Consider the following 24,671-nt stretch of genomic DNA (forward strand, 5'->3'; position numbering starts at 1 on the left):
TTTATATGTACAGTCACTAAAGTGTGCTGCATATCACATTTATTGCAAAGCATTTTATAGACTATTTCACTACTCCCTTTAAGGTATACAACTGAGGCTTGTTATATAGTTTGTGCAATACTTTAAATTACACAATGTATTCTTTTTACAATGTAGACAGAGCTTTCCAGCTAGGCAAACCCGTTAAAATATTAAATCATTTACATAACTACAAAAGTAACTAATTGTTGGCAGCCTGAAAGTAGAGAGTTCAAGATGAATTTAAGAGGATAGTGGGGCCCTTGCACACACTGCTTGATATATCAGCAATGGAGTAACAAATGCTGGGATGTCTAAGTGATAGGACACAGGCATAGCTAGCATCTGTCAATGATTTTCCTTATGTTTTTGTTCTACTGTTAGTAAAGTGTTTTATTTTTTGGTAAATCACTGACCTTTTAAAGCCGGTCAATAATGCTAGACTAAAACATGACAATTCATATATATGTATATAGTAACATATCTTGTATATTTACCTATTACTATTTGAGTTATGCTTATTATGAGTACTGTGCTTTATATTACCAACAGCTGTTTAACTTTGGACTGTTGCAACTTTTTATATTGTATCTGTCTTGGAGATTATCTCCCCATATTTTTGTATATGTCTTGGAGCTTTTCTCCCCGGGCCACTACTGAAAATGGACATGTATCCAGTTAGACTAGCCCGGTCAACAAATATAAAATAAAATAAATAAATAAAAGCCTGATTCTAAAAGATGTGCTCTCAGTATAAGTGACCACTTACACTGAGAGCAGGTCTTGTAGAATCTGGCTCCTGCGGTAAGCCTGTTTATAGACAGGCTTTACAGTGAAATCAGTCACTTACACTGACAGTAAGTCTTTTGGAATCTGGCCCAAAGAGTTCCCTACTACTTTGTCTTCAGAAAATGGATGTTGATGCAAAACATGGTTTTCCGGTGCATCTCTAAATGAATAACAGAGATATTTAAAAAATGTCCCTGATTTTGCCTCTGTCCCTCCATTCATTTTGGCTTGAATGGTCCCGGATTCTTGAGCAAAGAAGGTGAACACAATGGGCAGAGGTAAGAAGTGGTAAGACCACTGCAATGCCACTGGAAGAATGCACACAGTTCAGGTATGACTTGAAAATGAAGACCAAAACATAAAATTATAATAATTATGAGAAAGTATTCAGCTTTTTATATGGAATCAGAATAACATTTCAGAAATAAAGGACAGGAATTAGTAATGTAGATCAAAAGTGTAACAAACTGAAATGTCGCTAAAAAGAAGTTACCACAACGTTCCATCTGTGTTGTCGATTTTCACCAATCCTTGACAGTGGGTTCGGTTCTGAACCTCAGAACCAAGATGGCCATTTACTTCAGCTCACGCTCTCCAAACTCTCAAGCCAGGCTCTACCCATAATGCTCCTCACAGAGATTACCTCAGATCGAGTTTGCTAAGGAATGGCAGTCAGAAGTGATAGGTCAAAATGTATTATAATTAGATTAATTAAGGCCAAATAGGAGTCCTTAAAGGAAAGCTAGCCAAAGTCTAAATTCAGTCTAAGTCTCAGGATGGGTGACGGAGGGTGGGGATGTCGAGGACTGGTGAAGATCGACAACACAGATGAAACGTTATGGTAAGACATAACTTCTTTATCTGATGTTGTCAACCTTCACTCAATCCCTGACAGTGGATTTAGTTACTTTAGCCTCGGGGGAGGGGGGGTCTAACAGAAAAATATTCCTAAGCACCAGAGCCAAAGGACGCTCGTTCCCTTGAGACCTGATCTAATTTGTAATGAGTGAAGAAGGTATGATGAGAAGACCAAGTGGCTGCTGCACAAATGTCTTCTAAAGAAGCTCTGGCATGAAAGACTGCAGAAGTAGCTTCTGCTCTTGCAGAATTGGCTTGAACTGTTTTTGGCAGCTGGAGTCCTTTAGAATGATAAATGAAGGTGATGCAGTCTCTAAGCCACTTGGCCAAGGTAATCTTAGAAAGTGGGTTACCTAGATGGAGAGAAGAAAATGCCACAAAAAGTTGGTTTGACTTTCTAAATACTTCAGTCCTGTGAAGATAAAAATGGAGTTACCTGTGCACATCAAGAAGATGGACAGCATATTCTCCCTTGTTCGAAAAATTTAGTAAAAAGACTTGTAGCTGTAAAGTCTGATTAATATTAGTTTCAGATACAACCTTGGGCAAAAAGGAAAGATTGGCTCTAAGCGCAACCCTGTCTTTATGAAAAATTAAGTATGGATGTTTGCACGACAGGGAGTGAAGTTCTGAGACTCTTCTGGTAGAAGTGATAGCCACCAAAAATAGGGTTTTCCAGGACAGATATTTTAAGTCACAAGTTGCCGATCGTTCAAAGGGGTTCCGAGTCAGGGCCATAAGGACCATAGTTAAATCCCAAGGAGGGAGAGGTTCTTTAAGTGGAGGTCTTAGCATCAGAAGACCTTTCAGGAATGCTTTACACAGTGTGTGTGACAGAGGAGCACCTTCCAGTCCTGTATGGAAGTTTGTAATTGCAGTTTGACGTAGAGGAACACGACTGGTAAAGTAAGGCTAAAAAGTCTAATACCTTGTGGATAGAACTTGAATATGGATCTATTACATTGTCTAGAGCCCATCCAGCAAATTGTTCCCATTTCTTTTGGTATACTATCCTGGTCAACAAATGTAAAATAAAATAAATAAATAATTTCCTTGCAGACGACTTGTGGTGAGCAATAATAATCTGTTGGACATGTGAGGAGAGAGAAGGATGCCTGGCAATCATGGGAACTAGAGAAGCCACGCAGTTAGCTTTTGGTTTTGGATGCACAATGCCTCTGGATGAGGCAGCAGATCTGGAACTGGGTCCAGAATCCATGGTTTCCAAATCAAATGAGGCCACAGGAAGGAAAAACAAACTTCTTGAGACCAGAAGGGGGCAATAAGGATTACTGAGTTCTCCGTCCTTTTGGCTTTCTTCAGGAACTGTGAAATGACAGGAACTGGAGGAAAGACATAAAGCAGACCAGGAGGCCAAGCATTGAGAAGAGCATCTCTGGGTGACAACCCCTGAGGGGGGATTAGGGCAAAGTAACTTCTGCAGTTGTTGTTTACAGGAGAGGCAAAGAGATCGCAACAAGGTTGGCCTCAGTGGTGAAAAATGTTGTTCGCCATTGCTGGGTTGAGAGACTACTCATGAGGCAAGAGAATAGTTCTGCTCAATTTGTCCACTATCACATTGGAACTCCCCGGAATGTGCATTGCTATAAGAAAAATGGTTGGAAGCAATCGCCCATTGCCAAACTCTGAGTGCTTCTCGACACAAAGGGTAAGATTTGGTTCTCCTTGTTTGTTTATGTACCAGACTACTGACAGGTTGGCTGCATCGCTACTGCTCCTAGAGGGAGAACATCTTGGAATACTTGCAACGCTAACAGCACTGCCCTCATCGCTAGTACACTGATGTGCAAGTTGGCCTCCAATTGGGACCACATTACTTGGACTGTCCTTCCCAAATAATGCCCCCCCAACCTGGTTTGGGAGGCATCCGTGGTCACTATGGCTTGGGGCTGGAAAAGAATGAAAGGACAACCCATGAGAATCTGGCTGGAGTGTAGCCACCACAACAGGTCATGCTTGCAATGATAATCAGACATAGTTGAGACATTCGTTGGTAAATAAGAGATTGAGACGCTAGTAGCCATTGCAATAACTGCATATGATATCTCACCAAGGGGACTAGAGTGACTGCTGCTGCTGCCATGGAGCCTAAGGTTTGAAGAACTCCTTTTGCTGGGACCTTGTCGTTGTGTAGTAATTGACCAACCTGACATCTTATGTGTTGTAGCCTTTCTGGAGGGAGAGATGTAATTCCAAAGTCAGTGTTTAAGTGGGCTCCAATGAAGTCCAGTTTTTGAATGGGTTGAAGTGCGGACTTTTTGAAATTTATAGTTATTCCCAGAGATGCACAGAGATGTATTGTGTAATTGCCTGCCCGTTCTAATTGATGCCTGGTGGCAGCGGTGAAGTGCCAGTCAACGAGATACAGAAATACGTAAAACCCTTGCAGTCTTAGATGAGCTGCTACCACTGCCATGCATTTGCTAACCACCCTGGGGCTGTGGTGTTCCAAAGGGCAGTGCTCTGAATTGGAAATGAATGGCTCCCAGCTGGAAGCACAAAAACCTCCTGAAGCTCTTTTCCATTTTTATGTGGCAATAAGCATCTTGGAGGTTGATGGAGCACAGCCACTCATCTTTTTCCAGGAATGGAAGTACCAACTGAATCATGACCATCCGGAATTTGGTTTGTTGAACTGCCTTGTTGAACTGGCTGAGATCCAAGATGGGTCTCCAGTCCCCTGTTTTCTTGGGCACTAAAAAGAATCTTGAGTAAAATCCAGATCCTTTCTAGTCTAGTGGGACTTTTTGGTGACTCTTTTGCTTAGCAGTTTTTTTAATTTTTAGAATTGCTGCTTCCCTGAGACTGGGTGGTATGTCTGAGTTTTTTCTGCGGTTTTGGAGGTTGTGATAGAGGAATTTGGTAAACTCTTTATCAGATGCCTCTGTAGTCTTGTAAAGTGTGCTATATAATTCAAGGACCTTAGAGCAAAGGTCGATGAAGCATAAACGTGCTTCCCAAATCTATCCAAAGTCCAAGACTCCTTGTTAGGAGAATGGATAGTAGGACTTTCCTCTGCAAGTTCCTTTCTGGTGGCTGCCGCTACCATCATGGCATCAACCAGAATTCCTTTGGCCCAATATGGTTCCTCTTTAGGGGCTGATAATACTTGATCTGGTCTCTTAGGGACTGGCTCTATGGCGTTTGGAATCTTCCACTCCTGCTGAGTGATCAATTTATGAGATCGTCAGTGGGTGGAGAGATCCATGAAGTAGAGGGCTGAGCACAAAAAGCCTCCAGGTACACTAATTCCTCTGAGGAAGGTTGGGAGGAGGACCACCCAACCCTCTGTTTCAGGATTTCAAAGATGTCCCTGAAGGAAACTTCATCAGGGGGTGACCTGGGGGAACCTTCCCCTTCATTGAAATCAGTATCTTCAGTGAAAGACTCTTCTAGGGAGTCTAAGTGCTTCCTCATGCACTTTTTTCGCAAGGACTACCTCAGGGGGATGATCCGGGAAAGTATCTGAGGAAGAGACTACCAAGGTAGGCGTTACCTGAGACTTTTATGCTCTCTGTTTCATGGGTGAGACTGATGGTAGCTCAAGTCGAGGGGATACCGAAATCTGTCCCAACAGGGATGGCACAGACTGTGAGTCTCCAATAGACAATGCCCTCTCGATAATCCAGAAGGCTGCCCCCCCCCCCCCATAGAGGGGTGGGAGCCTGGAACCAAAATAGACTCCTTTGGAACTGGGGTCACACTCCACATCAAGGAAGCCACACTGGAACAGAAGCCTTGGTTGACACAGCAAAGGCCGAAGTACCAAGAGCATAGACTGTTCCAAAGGAACTGAAAAGGTACCATGCATCTCGCCCCGACCAGAGCATCTCAACCCCAGGAGGTCTCTGGAGCCGTAAGCTTGAAGCTACTCAAGGCAGTCCTCAGAACCGGAGATGCAAATGTTACTGGAACTGAGACAGTCAGAGCCGAGAGTCAGGATCAGGGGCTCCAAAGGCTCAGCAAGAGTTAGAGGGGGATGAGGATATGATGGTGTCATAGGATGAACAGTTCTGATGCTGGTGTGGCTCAGAACCAAAGACAATCCCCTCACCACCAGTAGTTGATCCACTAATCTCATAATGTCTGTCTCTGAGAGACTTTTAGTAGTACGAAGAGATGCAATGGAAGATTTCAGATGTCTTATTTCCACAAAAGGAGTGTCTTTAAATGGGCCCACAGATGGGGATTAGGATGCTCTTGGGAGCGGAGTCAGCCCCAATTGCTTCGGTACCAATATATCATTAAGTACCAAAGAAGAAGCTGTCGGCTCCAAAGCCAATTTAGTGGTAGTAGCAATAGTCGGTGTAGACAAATCCTCCAGTGCCGATGAACTCTTCTGTACCGAGGAAGGTCTAGCTATTTTCCTTGATGGTTTCCAAGGACTTTGGAACAGAGGAAGGCCTTTTCTTTGAGGTGGGAGAAGAGGAGGAAGATGAAGTACCAGCTTTCTCTCTGGACTCAGAAATAGCTTCATCAAATCCAGTTTTAAGTAGTCCTTTTAATATTAATTTTTTTTTTCTTTCTGTTAATGTACAGGTAGAAAACCCATGACAAATCACACAGTTCTCCAGCAGATGTATCTTACCAAGGCAATATACACACAGGGTATGCCCATCTGATTTGGGCATTTTGCCCTCACATTTCTTACACCCAGAGATGCCCTTAGAGGGTTTCTCCTGTTGTTCCAACACAACTGGTTCAAGCAGTCACACAAGAAAGAAATATAAATAAAGCAAGATTTTTTTTTTTTTTTTTAAATAAAGTTGAAAGATAAATACCAGCGATGGTATGATAGACTTACCTTTATAGGTAATTGAAAGGGGGTACCAACAATGGTACTTGACAGTCTACCAATGGTACAGGGGAGACAGATAGAAACTAGCTACAATAAGAAGAGGGAGAAGCGGGTAGAAATACAAGGAGTTCTGAAAACAAAATTTAGAAATAAAGTGTCAAAAAATTAGAAATTACTCACAAACTAAGCCAAGGCTCATGAGAGTGAACAAATGCATCTGGTCTGCAAAGCGGCAAACTAGATCTGAAGTAATCTCTGTGAGGAGCATTATGGATAGAGCCTGGCTCGAGAGTTTTGCAGAGCGCGAGCTGAAGTAACTGGCCATCTCGGTCCAGAGGTTCGGAACCGAACCCACTGTCAAGGACCGAGTGAAGATTGGCATCAGATCTGATGTTATGGTTCTGTTAACTTCTTTCCTAAATGCATCATTTATTCTTCAGTTGCTGGAACCTGCACCTGAAAACAAAGAAATGTGTCAAATGGAAATTATTGGATTAAAAATCTAATAATTATCTCCCCAGGATACTAACAGATGCCATGTTTCAACAGAGCAGGAGTTATAAAAAAGTTAGACATTGACAATATGAATACTTCTGAGCAAAGTGAAAATCAAACGCATTGACAGCTGCTGTGTGCTTCTCTAAACATTCATTTCAAAGCACTACAGTATGTGTCTGTATGTGATGTATAGATGTCAATAAAAAAATAATGTATTCTTAGAAGTTCTGAAGTAAACACCAAGCTATCAGTCTTCAGACTATTAGAAACTTAGATAATAACCAGAGGTCAGAATCAAAGTCTGTATCTTCTATCTATAAACATTGCCACCTGAATGCTAACTCTGCCCCTTTGAAGAAACCAAAGAAGATGCATACTAAAACTATGTGCTTACAGCATGAACATTCATCATCTCTAATATGCATTTGGTTGCATTTTGTTTTTCTTTTAACACCACTGTCTGCAGCCTCCCACACTCAACTTTTATTTTAGTTAATGTTAATATATTTAGTGTATATTAATATATTGCATGTCCAAAATATTATTGGAAAATGAATTTTAAATAACTTACTCCTTTGACAACAGTTTAAAACGTCCACAAAATATATTCCCATGTGAAGCATTGATGTCTGTCCTCACATCAATAATCTGAATCTCACGATCATAGTTTGGATATGGAGCAGCTTTTGAAAAGCAGGTCATTATTCTGTCTGGCTTATCTATACAGCATGGATACCAACTGGTCTTTATGGACGTCTCCTTTTTACAGAAATTCTTCAATACGTTATTCCACTGTATTTGTTGAGAAAGATACACATTAAAAAAAGACATTTACATTTTGAAATGAGCAACAGCTTGTCAGGAATGGAATTTAATGTTTTTTGTGATACACAATGCAATCTTTCCTAGCCTCATTATTCGTTTGCAATACTAGCCTGCAGTTATAATACTTTTACGCATAAACCTGTTTAAGATTTTGCTGGATTAAACCCTTCTAGAAGACAAAGAACTTTACATCTCTTATTTTACATTTATAAAATGTTTGGGTAGCTGTTAATGAAGACAGACTGGCCTAAACAAACACTATCCATAAAACAGAAAAATATGTAATTTAAATCTGCGGGGTTTTTTTTCACATATTGCAAATCCCAACATAATTTAACAACAATTACACAACCATCACTATAAATATGTCTGTTATACGTAATCACAGTACATTATCAGTCCAAGAACAAGTCCTAAATAAATAGCCACTGAGACAGTTCAAAGACTTATAACATTCATATTTGACAGGTAAACTTACAGTTCAGAAAGTAGATATGCAATTAAACTTTATTGAAATTTACTTGCATGATGTTGCACTGGAAAAGTGTCACTTTGACGAAGGCCAGCTCTGCTGGCTTGGTGTGATAAAGACCTGATTATGACCCAGGAATACTGGGTTTGGTTAATGTCTCAAATATGTGCTGGACCTTGCATGGGAGGTGGGGGAATGGTCCAAGTTGTGCAGTGCCTCAACGCATCAGGGAAAGGGCAGCACAGCATGACACAAACCCTAGAGGTGTGCATTTGGCTCAGCAAGTGCCACTAATGGTGATCCTTCACAGCAGGTGCACAGAAGCTCAAACTCACACTGGGATAGGGTAATTGCCCCAGCATGTGAAGTGGGTCTCACATCCATTGTTCCAGGAAAGGTTTAGGGCCATAATAAAAATGTCTCCATTGCCGAGGTGTCTGCAAGAGCACTAACAGGATGATCACCCCCCTCCAGATAGCTCTCACATCCATGCAGGGGATTCCCAGTACTGAGAAACAAATGGCTCAAGTCTGACAATATGATGTTTGATGACTAACAGGCATGAAGATAGAAAGAACAGAAAAAAAAATACGGTTAACCTGCCTTGATGAAACCAGTATGGGAAATGTAATTACCTGGAAGAAATCTACTTTAAAAAATAAAATACATAGCATGATTTTCTGTGGCAGCAGAGTCCTCTACAATCTCCACATATGGTCCGTGCACTCTGTTCTTCCCATGTTAGACAGCTAACTCCAACATCACTGCACCTCAGGGGAAAAGGACAGTCCTCCAACTATAGCAGTCTCAGAGTAGTCAGTCACACCGCAGGATGTGTCAAGCAGATTTAGTACAGCAGCCATACATTGCGTTATGTGCCCATAAGCATAAAATGTATGCTTTGCACTCAGATAAAATTTACTTATTTTGTTTATTTTGTTTAATTATTTGCTTATTTTCATTGTTTACCGGGTAGTGTCCGACTGGGTCAGAAGCCCATTTTCAGCAGAGACCCGGGAAGAAAAGCTCCAACAAGTAATTGACAAAAAAACAGCAGTGAAAAAAGCAGCCATACTTCAGAAGACTGCTTCATCTACATTCATTTTAAATGTGAAAGTTACAGCCCGACAAGGTTTTTGACTAACAATGTAGCATTAGCAAAAAGAGTCCAATGTTTCTACGGTCTTAACTGCAGAAAAAAGGTTGCATTAAAGAGTTGAGCAGCAGTTAAAATGTCAAAATAAGTACAAAAGAAATACAAGTTTCATGCCCGCCTACACTTCTTGGGAAAGTTGTTAATATGTCAGCTATATAAAAGCTATTTCATGTCTGAGCAAAGCATTCATTAGGTAATATGCACAACATCCTAGCATTCATTAGGTAATATGCACAACATCCTAAACTTACAGATCACATTATCTAGGATCTTGAGAGAGAGTTCATTATGTCACTGAATACAAACTAATATTTTTTGGAGAAACTTCAACACTTTTAAGTGCTCCATGATGCTAAATAGCTTAGTTCCACATCATTTACCTATATCACTTAAAACAGATAAAAACGGAAGCATACATTTTGTTTTTGCTTGTTTTGGCATGGTACTATTAGTTTTATCAATAACTAGCAATGATAAATCTTACTAAGCAAATTCATTTTTTCCTTCTATGTTAAAACTGAAAAAGAACACAAGAATTGGGTTAAAAGAGATGTGTGTACTTTTTGCCTCTAAGTGTGTGTACTTTTTGCCTCTTTACCACACTGCTTCATTAATGATTCACAAAGAGTACATTTAGTGAAAACTTTATTATTTGAGTTGATCTACACAAGTGCAAGCAATACACTGCACCCACAGCAGTTGCTCTACAGACCTCACCGTCATCCCTCTGCAAACCTGAATTTCTCTCTATGTGCATGTTAATTTTTTTTAACTTAATCATTTAGTGCTCTGTCCTCCTTACTGAATAACTGACCAGCCCAACGCCCACTCTTCAGCAAAGGCATGCCCATTCACGCATGTCTTTCGTAGGCCACTCGACCACGGGGAGGACATGCAAACTCCACACAGAAGGCACTCCAGCCAAGAATCGAACAGGAGAACCTCTTGCTGCGAGGCAACAAAGCTACCGCTGTACCACCGCAGCTTATATACCTAGTATTAAGCAGCAAGAAAACCCAAAAGCAGTGAGTGTGTTCCAGCATCGAACCCAAGCAGAATTCCAAGCAAAACCACAGCTGGTAACAGGCAGAAAGGCAAGGCTCAACGGTTGTAAAATCCACAAGTTTTATTAAAAGTTAGCGCTTTTGCAGTGTTCACCACCGCTTCATCAGACCAGCTGTGCTTTTGCTTAAAATACCTAGTATGTTCCATAACTTTTTATTATTTATTCGTGACAATTAATTAATTGTGATAATTTTTTTGCTTTGTATCATTTGAATCAACTGGTTTTATCTAGCATAATTAGTGTGAGAATAGTGTGATTTTTGCCATTAATTATTTTATTAGTCAATTGATTTGTGGGTATTTAAATTGTGAGTTTTACGATGTGAGTTACAATGATGAAGCCTTTAAGTGTTAAGGGCGACAGTGCCTAGTGGTTTTATTTTAATAAATTGTTTAACACAAAGTTTTTTTCTTTTCTTTTCTTTTGGTGCTATTACATTTGTGTAATACACATTGGTTGTAAGTTTTATGTTTGTAAGTCTTTACATGGTACGTGTAATGCAATACAGGGAAATATTTGTTGGCTGATGTCCACAGATTCACCTGTAACTTGAGTAATATTCTTTTCAGGTGATAAGAACGTTAAAATGTTTTGATATAATGACCGTTCAGTCACAGTCACAGTAAAAAATTCCAACCCTGTGTAATGAGATATGACATAAAATAGGTTAACTATATCAATAGCTATTAAGCTTGTATCCAAATCAAATTTTAAACAAATAAGCAATTTTAACAAGTGCCAAGAGTCACGTAGTATATAAAATGTGTTGGATAGCATACATTTGCAGTGGAAACTACTGCAGGCAGCTACAGATTCAGTCGTTGACCCCCCCCCCCACCAACACCAGCTGCACTATGTCTCAAAGCTGGGTCATTTACATTTTTGTGTATATCAGGAATTCCAGTTCACTATGTGAAATCACCCCCCTGGTAATAAGCATCAAATTAAAAAAACAATCAGTCTTCGCATATGATGTGCTGCGAAGACTGGTAGAGATGGGTGAAGGCTGCCAGCCTAGTCAAATACATATGGTACATAATTCTATAATTTGTAAATACTATGAATGTTGAAGTCAAGCATTTCTTGTTAGCCCTTTGAAATTTAAATTATTTAATCACTGCCTTTGATGTTTTACATGTCAGCTCCAGTCCGGCTAGATGAAGGTTTCTACCTATTGTTTTAAGGCTAAGGTTAATGACCAGATTTTACATCTGGAATGTCCTTTATTGCTCTAAGTGTAAAAGAATGTAAATGCAGTTAATGTGTAGCCTGAGAACTCCAGGAAGGGCGAAAAAGATGATGTAATGTTTATCAGAACTGCAGACCCCTCAGCCTGCCTCTGGGCCCATCTCATTTGCTCACTCAACTGAGTGCAGTGAGATCATATTCTGATTTCAGGCACTCCTACTGTGTACAAAGAGAGCATCTGGGAAACAGACAAAAAAATAAAATAAAATAAAGCTTATTTCCTGCCTTTCCTGTTAAGTGGTATAGACTATTTGTAGGCTTCTGAGCCCCCAAGCCCTTCTGTGTTTGAGGGAAGCCTTCTAGCTTGTTTTTTTTCTTATAACTAGCCAGTTTTCTAGTTTCAGCACTCAAATCTGTTTCTTTGATCTCAGCACTTGTTCAGATTAAAAAAAAAAAAAAATTAATCTGCTTTTACTGTACTTGTGTTTCTACCTACTTCATTTTACTTTTGCATCATCTTAAAAATACTCAGTTGTATTTATTACTGCTTGGTGTAACTCATTCTAAGCCTTTTGGTTTAAACACTTGGGCTTCGGACCAGTTGTTTTGCACTGAGAGGGTTTGTGGTCTGCACTGTTGTGGCAGAACAGGTAGCTTACATCCTTCTAGGTTGGGAACTGCTGATTGAGGGCTCAGTGTCTGTTATTCTAAAAGTGTATTAATTCTGGTTTAAGCACTTGGGCTTTCAGGCCAGTTATTTTACATTAAGAGGGTTCGTGGTCTGCACTCTTGTGGGAGGAGAGGCTGGACTCTGCCCTTCTGAGCTGGGAATTTCTGGTTAAAGGCTTATAGTGCATGCATATCTGAACTGCTTCTTACTGAAGTTGGTGCGCCTTGTTTGCTGTGGCATAGACTGGATTCGGGCTGCTGGATCTAGCTTTGTTTGTGTAACTTGAGCACTAATCCAGACATTCTCTAAAGTATTCAATTGTATTTATTACTGCTTGGTTGTAACTTGATTAAAGTGTAGCTATCATTCTAAGTCTTTTGGATTAAGCACTTGGGCTTCAGACCAGTTGTTTTACATTAGGAAGGTTTGTGGCAAGCACTGTGGGGGCAGGACAGGTAGCTTTCATCCTTCTAAGTTGGGAACTGCTGATTGAGAGCCCAGTGTCCAAGTGTATTAGTTCTGGTTTAAGCACTTGGGCTTCAGGCCATTTATTTTACATTAAGAAGGTTCGTGGTCTGCACTCTTGTGGGAGAAGAGGCTGGACTCTGCCCTTCTGAGCTGGGAATTTCTGGTTAAAGGTTTATAGTGCCTGAATATTTGAACTGTATCTTACTGAAATTGGTACACCTTGTTTGCTGTAGCATAGACTAGATCCAGGCCTGCTGAATCTAGCTTTGTTTATATGCTTGTTGTTATTTCCCTGGAACGCTAATTCCACCTAATACGCGGCTTCTCAGCGCTTCTGTGGATCACTAGTGATATCTGCATTGCTTACTGTACTTATTTCCTTGTTTCACTTGAAAGAAAGTTACTGTTTGTCGTTTTTGCATTTAGTTACTTGTAAAACATTGCACTCAAGTTACCTGGCACTTGCTCACTAAAGCAATTATATAAGTCAGCACTAAAAATTAAAAGCACTACACCCTCACTCCCCACTGGCCCTTGTTTTCAATTATTAAGGAATTCCCAATATTATTCTAGCATGTCCAAAGGTCAGTTGTCAATCTCCTCTCCGGTCCAGCTGGTGAATCTGGGAATCTTGAGGCAATGTTATAACTGCCTCATGTACACAGACAACCCTCTCCTCCTCCCACATAACACAAATACTTGCGAGAGATGCAGCTATTTAGCCAAACTGGAGGCTGAGCTCTCTCAACTCAGGACTGGCAAGACCAGACAGGAGGAGGCAACTACACACACCACAAAACCAGCCTCACATAATGCTACCACACCACTGAATCAAACACATAAACACACAAAGACATACTCGGAGGCTCTGAGTAAAAATTTACCTAAACAGCAGAGGCCTCCAAAGCAGACACCCAAACAACTGCTACCTCAAGACACCCCACAAGCAACACATAAACCACAAAATCAGTGTGCAAAGCAGTCACAGCCCTTAAGGCCAAATACAACACCAAACATACTTGTCATAGGTGACTCCATAGTCAGACACACTGATGTCCCACTCACCAGGCTGAACAAGGAGAGGGTCACAGTAAGCTGTCTATCGGGCGCTAGAATCCGCCACATAACACAAGCACTCGGGTCACTTCACAGCAAGTACAAATATGACACAGTCATTGTCCATGCTGGTGTGAACGACCTGAGACGTACCTCCCTGGACTACATGAAAAGAGACAGAGGAGCTCTCTGATTATGTAGCCCAGGCAGGTATGACTCTGACCCTGAGCAGTATCCTTCCTTCACCAAGAATGACGCCACAATATAGAGACAAGATGATCAGCTTTAACAATTGGCTTAATGTCTGGTGTCATTCAAAGGGGATCCAGTGTCTGTCTGCCTGGGATGACATGCTTGACAAGCCACACTGCTTCGCAAGGGACGGCTTGCACCTGTCATCCCTGGGATTCCGGATATTGGCTAAGGCTCTTGCCACCCCCATAGTGCCTTTTTTAGGCAAGGCTCAAATTCTAAACCTACCACCCTAGAAAACAAAAATGGGAAGAAACTGAGGGTAATGCTGCTCAATGCCAGAAGTCTAAATCTCAAAATGCACGCACTCGAGGCCCTTCTCAGTATGGAGAACATCGATGTCTGTGCTGTAACTGAAACCTGGTTCAAGGCTCCTGAGAGCACCCGGCACTATTAGGTTTTACCTCATATCCTGCGTTCGGCCCCAAAACCCGGACCACACCACAAAAGGAGGGGTGTATCCATATTCATAAAGGATACCCACACCTCCAGGTTGGTGGCAATGCAAGCTTCAGAAACCATCCAGGTGCAACTAACCATAGGCAAAACTGCTCTACAAATTGTAGCATGCTACAGGCCACCCTCTCAAACTCAGGAACCCCACACAGCCTTCCTGAAGACACTGGAGGGTATAAATGTATCTCCAAACACCATCATATTGGGTGACTTCAACTACCCGAATATAGACTGGGAACATTACTCAAGCCCTAACTTTCTAGCCCAACGGTTCCTGGAGTTCATAAATTCAAATGCCATGGAACAGCTAGTCACTGTTCCCACGAGAGGAGAAAATATACTAGATCTCATTATCACAAAAATGGGGACAAAATGCTCCACACCGGAAGTACATCCCTCATTGGTGAGATCTGATCATAAACTAATCTCACTGGAAATCCACATCCCGCCCCCACCCCAAACAAAAGACCACAGTGAAGAACTTCTCTAAAGCAAACTTCACACTACTCAAGACTGGTGTGGTATCCTTCAAGGCCCCTGAGCCAGTGGAAACCACAACCCAAGCTGCGGAAGCCCTTACAAATGCCTTCTATGAACACCTCCAGGACTGCATGAATCAGGCAATCCCAAATAAAACCGAGACTCTTTCCACAAAGGGCAAACGTCCAGTCTGGTGGACCCCAGCCACTAACAAACTTTACAATAAGAGGAGAAAGCTATTACATGATAGAACAAAATCCATAAAAGGGAAGTCACCCCTGATCATTATTAGTAAATAAATATGAGCACTCATAAAATCAACTAAGGCCAATTTTGAGAGAAAAATTGCCATGGATTCAAACGACAATCATAAGGCCTTTTTCAGCTATGTTAGGAACCTGGGTGGAAACTCCCAGATATGCTCAGAATTAGTCCAAAATGATACAAAAATCACTGAACCCACAGACATTGCCAACATACTGGCAGACAGGTTCAGTGCAAACTTCACCCCCTCTCCCCTAAAGGAGAGATAACTATCCCAGCGGAGTGTAGCCTTCCAGACATCTCAAATGCGCAGGTGAAAGCTGCTCTCTCTAAAGCTAAAAACACAGCATCAATGGGACCGGATGGTGTCCCCGGCTGTGTGCTACACGAGCTAAATGAGGAATTAAACCCGCACATAAGGCATCTGTTTAATCTCAGCCTTACCACAGGATACGTGCCCAAGGAGTGGCGTACGGCAACTGTGGTCCCACTCCACAAAGGCGGTGCCTCTACAGACCCTGGTAATTACCGCCCCATAAGCTTAACAAGTCTAGTCTGCAAAGCTATGGAGAGGATCATAATGGAGCTCATAAACAAAGATATAGGGGACTTGCAGACATTGGACCCGACCCAGTTTGGCTTCGTCAAGGGCAGATCATGCCTTTTGAACTTGGTTGACTTCTTCGAAACAGTCACTAAGGCCATTGATGAGGGAAAGGCAGTCCATACAGCCTACCTTGACCTTGCAAAGGCTTTCGACACAATACCCCACTCGGGTATTGTAGGAAAACTTACCAGCTTAAATGTAAACCCATATGTGACAAGATGGGCTGCAAACTGGCTTAAGGACAGAACCCACAGGGTTAGAGTTGCTGGCGCTATGTCAGACTCCAAGCCGGTCACAAGTGGTGTCCCACAGGGCTCAGTTCTTGGCCCCCTATTGTTCGACATCTACTTCTCAGAAGTGCAGGCCAACATGGGAGGACTTTGGCTGACAAAGTTTGCAGACGACTGCAAACTGGGCGCCATAGTGGAAAGTGCATCGGACACGGATATCCTTCAGAAGGGACTCATGGAAACAGATAGCTGGTGCCAGAGCCATGGCGTGAAGTTAAACGCCAAAAAATGTATAGTCATACCCTTCGGGAAAAACAAGGTAACCCCAAGCTACCATATAGGTGGCAATCCACTAAGCACAGAAGAGGTTATCAGGGACCTGGGGACCCAGATTGACAGTGGCCTTTCTTTTGACACTCACGTTGCTAAAGTGGTTAGAAAGACCTTCTACATTGCCCACCTGATCATGAAGGGATTCACATCCAGATCTAGTGAGGTCATTGTTCCCTGTACTCTTCACTTATCAGACCAATGATCGAGTACAATGCCCCATTCGGGATGTATCTCACCCGACATCTGCAGCAATTGGAGAGACCCCAAAAGTTCCTCACCAAAAGGATAAAGGGACTCCAAAATCTGTCATATGCTGCCAGATTGAAGAAACTCCAGCTGTATTCAGTCGCATACAGTCTGCTCAGAGGTGACATGTGCCTGACATACAAGGCCATGTCCAACCCGGAATTAATGGACATGCTCCACCTCAAAAAATCCAAATCCACCAAAACCACTAGAGCAAGTGACTTAAACCTTAGCACGGATATAAATAGGACGTGCTGGAGGGATAGATTTATCACTCAGAGACTCCCTATGCTGTGGAATAAAATCCTGGTCCATGTGAGGCAGAGCACCTCGCTGGCTCTGTTCAAGAGAAATCTTGACCTGTGGATGGGAGATCGTAGGTTCACCCCGGGAATCATCTCTGTGTCACTGCTGGACAGAGGCACAACAAACTAATGGGTACAGTATTTTTTCATATAAGGGGTGGCGTAAGCCACAAAACTTTGGGCTAGGCTTATAAATGCCTTAGGGCAGATAGCCTAGTATAAACCTATGAACCTAATAGCAATTTAAACAGAGAGAATCAGAAGGCTTTAAGCATTTTTGTCTGACTAGCCAACTCAGCACTCTGCCTGCTGCTCTATGTAAGCTATTTTAGAAGTGTGTTTTGTAGCAATAGCTACAAATTAGAAAATTTAGAAAAAATTTAGTATTTTTCTGTGATGTCAGAACTGTACTACTGATTTATTTTAAATATTGCTGTGTGATCTCTTTACTCTTTTGACTAGCACTGTGTAGTAGAAAGTATTGTCTTGTGGTTTTAATTATTTATTATTAAATATTTTAAAACCTTTTAACTGTGGCTAGTTTGTGTAGAGAAAAGTTAAGCTCTAGAATACATTGCATATTTATAAGGATCCTGTACCAGGTCACTCTAATAAGCCTTGAGACTGTTTAGTCACATCTACCAATTGGATATTAATATTGCACAGTAATAACTGGACACCCTTTCAAGGGCCTTTGAGTAGCTGATAAATATTAGCTGGGTGGTGGCAGTAATTACTACCGTATAGTCTGGGTAAAAGGGGCACAGCTGGAGAACCTGTGCCAACCTTCCCCAGAAGTGTCACTGTGGTTGTGTAAACTCTTATCTCAAAGTGTGTGCATCAGCTACTTGGGCAGGGACATGAAGCACTGGTTGGACAGAGGGTTCTGGAGATTTTAGCTTGCCCAGCTAGGCTGAGATCTGGACCCTATAGCTGTGCCAGTGGGGAGTCTTATTGGGGACCTAGGGAGCAAGGGAGCAACCAGCCCCAGACTGACTATGATCTGTGTGCTCTTAAGGAAATTACACTTTACTGTGTGTATTTGTTAGCCTTTCCTCATACATGAGATGCCCTCTCTGGTGTTAGTGGTGAGGATTGAGGCTCCTTGATTGCTGGGCCAGGGCACGGGCATCACATGTGCCATCATTATTCAAAATATTAAACATTTTGCAAGAGTAGTCTATGCGATTCATAATCACTGCCCCCCACACCCTTATCTGGCTTCACAAGTTTAATGTTTTATTACCAACCAGTTTATGCAAAGTGACCCTTTCATTCTGGATTAAATCATCTTTGTAACCCTTATTGGTCTTATTAATGTTCTTAAACTCAAATCACAAAAGTGTTCAAAGGTCAACACACAAGAGTTTGAGGGGGAATGTACATACTCTTCCTTTTCAAAGTCACAGGTTCACAGTTGATAGAACCAAAAAACATTTTTGAACTCAACATTCTAGTGTATAACTTCAAATTAAGAAATGTTTGTGCCACATCAGTTCTGAATGTAGGTACAAATGTAAAACCTCATTTTAATAAGGTATGACACATAGATGACAAACTTATATCACTTAAATTAAAATAGTTGTAAGTACTGGAAGTGCAACCCCCCCCCCCCCCCAAGTAACATTGACTGTTTCAGTAGGCCACTGCAAGTCGCTTAATTAATCCTGTTGTGATTGTTCTGCTTTGCAGTCCTCCCTCGACCCTTCATTTTATTCCCCCTCAGACCCCCAGAATTGTTGTAAGTGTTCCACTGCCCTCAGGGGTCATCCATCTAGTCAGCTAACCTCTTGGGCCATCTTGGGGAGGGGGGATCCAAAAAATCATCATAGCATGGCATTGTAAACATAAAACATGGTCTGTTATACAACACTTACAATAAATATCTGTGTTTTGATTAAGCTTGGTAAATGTATACATACCATGTTGGTACCCTTTTCTCTACTGCTAGACTGCAGTTACTGCTGCTACTGTGGTTGTGGTACTTTATCAAGAATATTGAAATAATAAACCTAAACAAGCTTTCAAAAATATTGCTATACCAGTGTTTCCTGCTACAGGTGTAATTTAGAGAATCACTTCTTCTTCTTGCCCAAAGCAGAATGAAGTAAACAATTACTTGTTTATTAATTAACAGACTCTGTGACCCATAGTAGGGTGCATGATCTTACATCTGTTAAAGTTACTATAAATTATTCCCTAATTTAATAAATGACAGAAGTCAACAACAGGCACTGTAATAAATACAGCCAAATAAGACTGGTCATAATATCGAAGACTATGAGTGGATCAGCAACTATAAATGCTTTACTATATGTTCAAAACATGGATGCCAAGAAATTCATCTCAAGAGCAAAGCTCGAGAGTTGAATCTTAGCATCCATATCAAGAACACCTTATATATGGTTATGATCTGCTAACCTGCTCATAATTCTTTTTAGTGCATGTAGATTTACCATCCCTATGTACTACAAATAAAAGTAAGATTAAAAAAAATTGATTAGTTCTTCTGGCTTTGAAAGCCAGTAAAGCAGTGGGGGAGGGGTTGACATCCATACGTATTCACTGTCTAAGGGAAGCAGTTTTATTCAAAATGCTCTGTGTACTTAGCACACAGCAGACAGAAACAGGAGCAGAAATAAAGCCATTTCATGTCTTGCTGCTACTGTTCTCTGGTCAGCGGTATCTGCTTCAGTGGCTGGGTCTCATGCTATAACAGCACTGAACCAGGATAAGATTTAGCCATTTTATGAGCATAATCAGGACACTCAATGCACTACATAGAAGAAACAGTAAAAAGGGCACAGTTGTAAGTAATAATAAAGCAAGTTCACTAAATGTCAGGTTCAAATAGTGTGAAATAATATGACTAAAAAAACATTATTGACAAGCCAAAAGTAAAGAACGCTGATTCCACGGACTCCGAAATGCCAACAAACCATGAGCGGTAGCCCAACCACTTGCAATAAAACTTTGAAAATGTTATGTAAAAACACACCAACCACCCAGTTGGTTTTAAAATCTTCTTTTAATACTCCTTATTTGTTAAGCGCTTTCACCCACACTACTGTGAGCTTCAGCAGAACTCTGCCTTTGATGCAAACAGCTGTGGGTTCTATACTCACATCATGTAGATAGATTGCTAGCAATGGAATAGCATAAGGGGGGTGCTGCATTCCTGAGTATGCCATACTTCAGATGAGACAATGAATCAAGGCTCCATCTGCTGAGCTTGACAGTAGCTCAGGTGGACACAAGATTCCTCAGTGCCTGTTGAATAGAGTATTACGTCTTAATAAAAGTCAAATAAATAAATGAACACACAATTCCAAAAGCAACAAAAGACAAACAATAAACAAGAAAAACACTGTGTGCAAAAGAAATCGAAAATAAGGAAGTCAAAACATCAGCCCAACCCTTTTAAACAAACACAACCAATGCTTACATTTTGAAATAACATTCCAACATTCCACTGTGCATTATATAACAAACTCTCAGTCCTCCTGTTCCATATAAACCATATGGCATTAAGACATAATCTGTCTAAATAGTCAACAGGTTCAACAATACAGGAAAAATGTCCAAATTGTATAGCATTCATATCAACAGAAGCCAACTGTGGAACATGTTAACACTTGCACTGTCAGAAGTTACGAACTCTCATTCATTCTAAAAAAACGTCACACAGACTCTTCCACATTACAAAGGGAACACAGAGGATCTGAAAAAAAAACTTATATTTCAGATCACCCTTCACTCAGAGCCTGACTAGCAATCATAAGAAATCAGACCACTCTAACCTCCAAGATGGCTACACTGATCAACAGTTTAATTTTGGTTCTCTCAGTGTAAAAAAAAATGAGAAATAAGAGCTAGTAATTCTGCCAGCTTGAGTAAAAATTCAGTTACTAGCTAGTTGGTACACTGCCTGGATGCCAGCAAATAAGAAATTTAGAGAACCTGAATGAAAATCCACTATAAAAGGGGATGACAAAACACTGACTGGGAAGACTTCTGCAGCTGTTCAACAAAAAGCAGTTCAAGCTTCAGCTCTGATACAAGAGATGGCATCCAGTAATTTAATGGAAAAATAAATCAAACGCACACAGAGCTGAATAAAATAAATTAAACATTGAAAAAATCAATTCAAATAACAAAAGGCTGGAAAAAACAGAAGCCTTAACTAGCTATTCAGAAGGACTGATAAAACTGCAGAAATCAGAAGCTGAAATGAAGAAAAGTCTGACAGAGTATGCAGAAAAATATGTTCTGCTCTATCAGGGAAACTTGAAGGAACAAACTATACTGACTTTATGAAAACACAAATAAGCAACTAGACTGGTATTCCACATCAGGATTTAACTGAAAGGGCACATTCAGTGTATGCTGAAAACCTGGCCATGAAAAAGCAGACAAGACCTGCATTAGTAATGATGCAATCATAACAGCAGAAGGAGTTGGTCCTCAAACAACTGTGGCAGAAGGGTAAAGTATTAAAAGCTGGAGACAGCAAAGTGTTTGTAGAAAATGATTTCTCACTGTACACTGGGCAGAAGAGAAACAAATTTATTCCAACAATCAGGTAATACTGAGAGGCAGGAGTGAGACTCAAGTTGCTGTATCCAGCTGTCTTCACAGAATTTTTAATGAAGGATCAAAAACTTTTTTGATACAGAACAGACAAAGAAGAAATATAAAATTGTATCTGACAAAAAGTGAGCTATCAAACAGAAAGGGACTCAGCTTCACATACTTCTGACAATAAAGCTCAACAGAGATACTTTGCCAGTGAAACCTTTTCCAATGTTCCAAAGGAAAATGCTTGAGAGATAGAAAAAAGCACAGGAACTAGAGTCTGGTGTTGGAAGATGGAGATGCACAGGAATAAGACATGCAACACTGACATTAGAGAATAACTGTGAAACTACATATCAATCAGATTTGTAAAATATGGCTTTGCAAGAAAAAGTGACTGAGTAAGACTGGACTTCTGTGGACTTTGTTAAACTTGTGCCTGGACTGTAAAACATATGCCCCACTTTATGTTAGTAATGTTTAGGAGGACACTAACAGGAAAAAAGTAATTGTAAGCAAAACAGTTTTGAACTTAAATAGTATTTGTATAAAACATGTTTACGATATAAACTGTATGTTATATAGTAAAGCAGCTTTGTGTAGTAGGTAGTCATGGATATTTTAAATTTGGGAGTGTGGTAAGTCTTTTCAATGATTGTTGTATGTGATAAAGACATTAAAGTCAACAAGTACTTTTTTAAGTTTTAAGAAAGATAGGGTTTATAATGTAAAAAGAAAAGAAAGGCTGGACAAAAGCAAGTTTAAGTTAAAATGGTGTAATCTTGGGCTGCTGGGCAGGTGTGGGGTGCAAACAGCAGCTTTGTGTAGTAGGTAGTCATGGATATTTTAAATTTGGGACTGTGGTAAGTCTTTTCAATGATTGTTGTATGTGATAAAGACATTAAAGTCAACAAGTACTTTTTTAAGTTTTAAGAAATATAGGGTTTATAATGTAAAAAGAAAAGAAAGGCTGGACAAAAGCAAGTTTAAGTTAAAATGGTGTAATCTTGGGTTGCTGGGTAGGTGTGGCGTGCAAATGTGTACAGATTATATGTACAGGTGAGATTTTTTTCTCTTAATTTTGCATAGTTGAATGCCTTTATTAAAACCCTTGGCTTAATCTAAAACAAGTGTTTTCTATAAACAAGTAAACTTGAAAAATAAGAGAAAATGATGAATGTCATGAGAAGTTGTTTATATCTGCAATGATTTTTAGCTTGTTTTTTCCTTTAGCAAATGTTTAGTGGGAGTCAAAAAGTCTGCAACTGAAGGTAGATGTGCATTCTCTTTTGTTCTGAGTGAAACTAACAATGACTCTTGCATGCATCTGTGGAATTGTTAGCTTATTTTTTTATTTATTTTTTTTCAATTATTGCTCACTGTGTTTTCATGGAGACAAGCTGTCTAAAGGTGCACACAAATAGTCTTGTGAGTTCTGAGCATTGTTTGCTAAGGAAAAAGAAAAATGTAAAGGTAAAAGGGCAAGCAGTTCAGTAAAAAAGTCTGAAATTACCGAAAGTGAAGATATAGCAGCTTCCCTATCAGCCTTAATACTTCAATCCATTTAACAGAACAATGTAAAATTTTATTTCATTTAAAGATAGCCAATGCAGTTTTTCTTAAGGCTAAATGTTAACGTTTTTGAAAGCATGCAAGCTTTTTTTTTTTTTTTTACATCTGGTTGGGGATCAGAGATAAGAAAAGAACAGACAGCAATCAGAGTAAGTAGGAGCACAGGCTATAACATGCACCTTAGCAAGGCTAACCTTAATTTCAGGTTAGGTAATGTGTGTGGGTGCAACTCTTAATTTGTGGCAATTGTTCTTAAACTTCCTTTTTTGAAGACATACATAGCTGTGTGTTTGTTCCACGTTAATGAGTTATGGAGGTGTTCTGAAAACTTTTTTTTTTTTTTTTGATTGAGGGTTTTCATTAAAACAAAAAGTCTTGAAAATGTGGCATAGGTTCAAATGGAGATAACGAGAAAGAATTGTAAAAAACATCAACCTGCCAAACAGTGTGTGCATGTAACACAAAAGTTGGAAATATACATTCAAAAAAGCGGTCAAATACAATAGGCAGGAACAATAGCTTCTTATCATAATGACTACCCAAACCACTATATTTTGGAACATAAGGGCCTTATAGGTACAGACAAAAGGTAAAGCTATTAAATTATATTAAGAAATGCAGAATGCAAATAGTAATGATGGAGGAGACATATATGAAAAAATGAGCATGTAAATTTGATGAAATTATTTTAAGTTGGATATTCATCAGAATATCAAGGACAAAGGAAAGGGGAGTAATTATGCCAATTTTAGAGGAATTCCAACAGTGACAGAAAAGGGGAAAGAAAGATGATAGTGGTAGATTTGTTTTAGTGATGGTTACTGGCAAGGGAGGAGGATTAAGTTGGCATGTATTTGTATTCAACCAAAAACTGTTATTATGGAGCTTTATAACTTTTTTGGGTGAAATAATCAGCTTTTGATATATTATTTATAACTATGTACTAGAACTTGATTTTCAAAAGTGAGGATGCATCTGATGAACAAAGAAAGGAAAATATAACACTGAAGGGTAGATTTCAGAAAATAATTATGAAAATAATTGGTATGGAAGATGTGAATTCAGTAGTAGGAACTAGGAGAAAATTTACATATTATTCTCCAAGGAACAATAACCAGGCTAGACTAATTATATTTCACAGGAACATGCATTTAATTATTGAAAGCTTTGATATACATCCAATAACTATTTCAGATCATACACCGATAAAATCTAAGATACAAAAATGCAGGGCAACAAAGTAAAAATGAGACACTGGCACTTTCTCACTTATCTGTTAAAAAGAGAGTAATTTAAAGAAAAGTTAATAGAAATTATTTAAGAGTTATTGGGGAAGACTGAAATTTCTTCTTCAGTTATAGCTACGAGTGGGATAAAATGAAAATGGAGTTTAAAATAGGATAGAAAAAAAGAAAAAAGTTACGATTAAGAAGTAATAGGAATTATTTAGAGGGGCAGACAAAAGGTT

The 24,671-nt window shown here is 39.9% G+C and overlaps 1 protein-coding gene across 1 annotated transcript in view; it reads right to left on the reverse strand.

Moving 5' to 3' along the window:
* The window catches only part of ECM1 (extracellular matrix protein 1), a 399,719-nt gene that overhangs the window by 129,981 nt on the left and 245,067 nt on the right, over positions 1-24,671 (reverse strand). The window contains exon 5 of the mRNA XM_044079910.1: positions 7,554-7,774. Within this exon, the coding sequence (XP_043935845.1) occupies positions 7,554-7,774 (221 nt within the window). The remainder of the gene's footprint in view (positions 1-7,553; positions 7,775-24,671) is intronic.

Source organism: Protopterus annectens, chromosome 8.part0 (assembly GCF_019279795.1).
Source record: "Protopterus annectens isolate FY-2018-M chromosome 8.part0, PAN1.0, whole genome shotgun sequence".
NCBI classification, from domain to species: Eukaryota; Metazoa; Chordata; order Ceratodontiformes; family Protopteridae; genus Protopterus; species Protopterus annectens.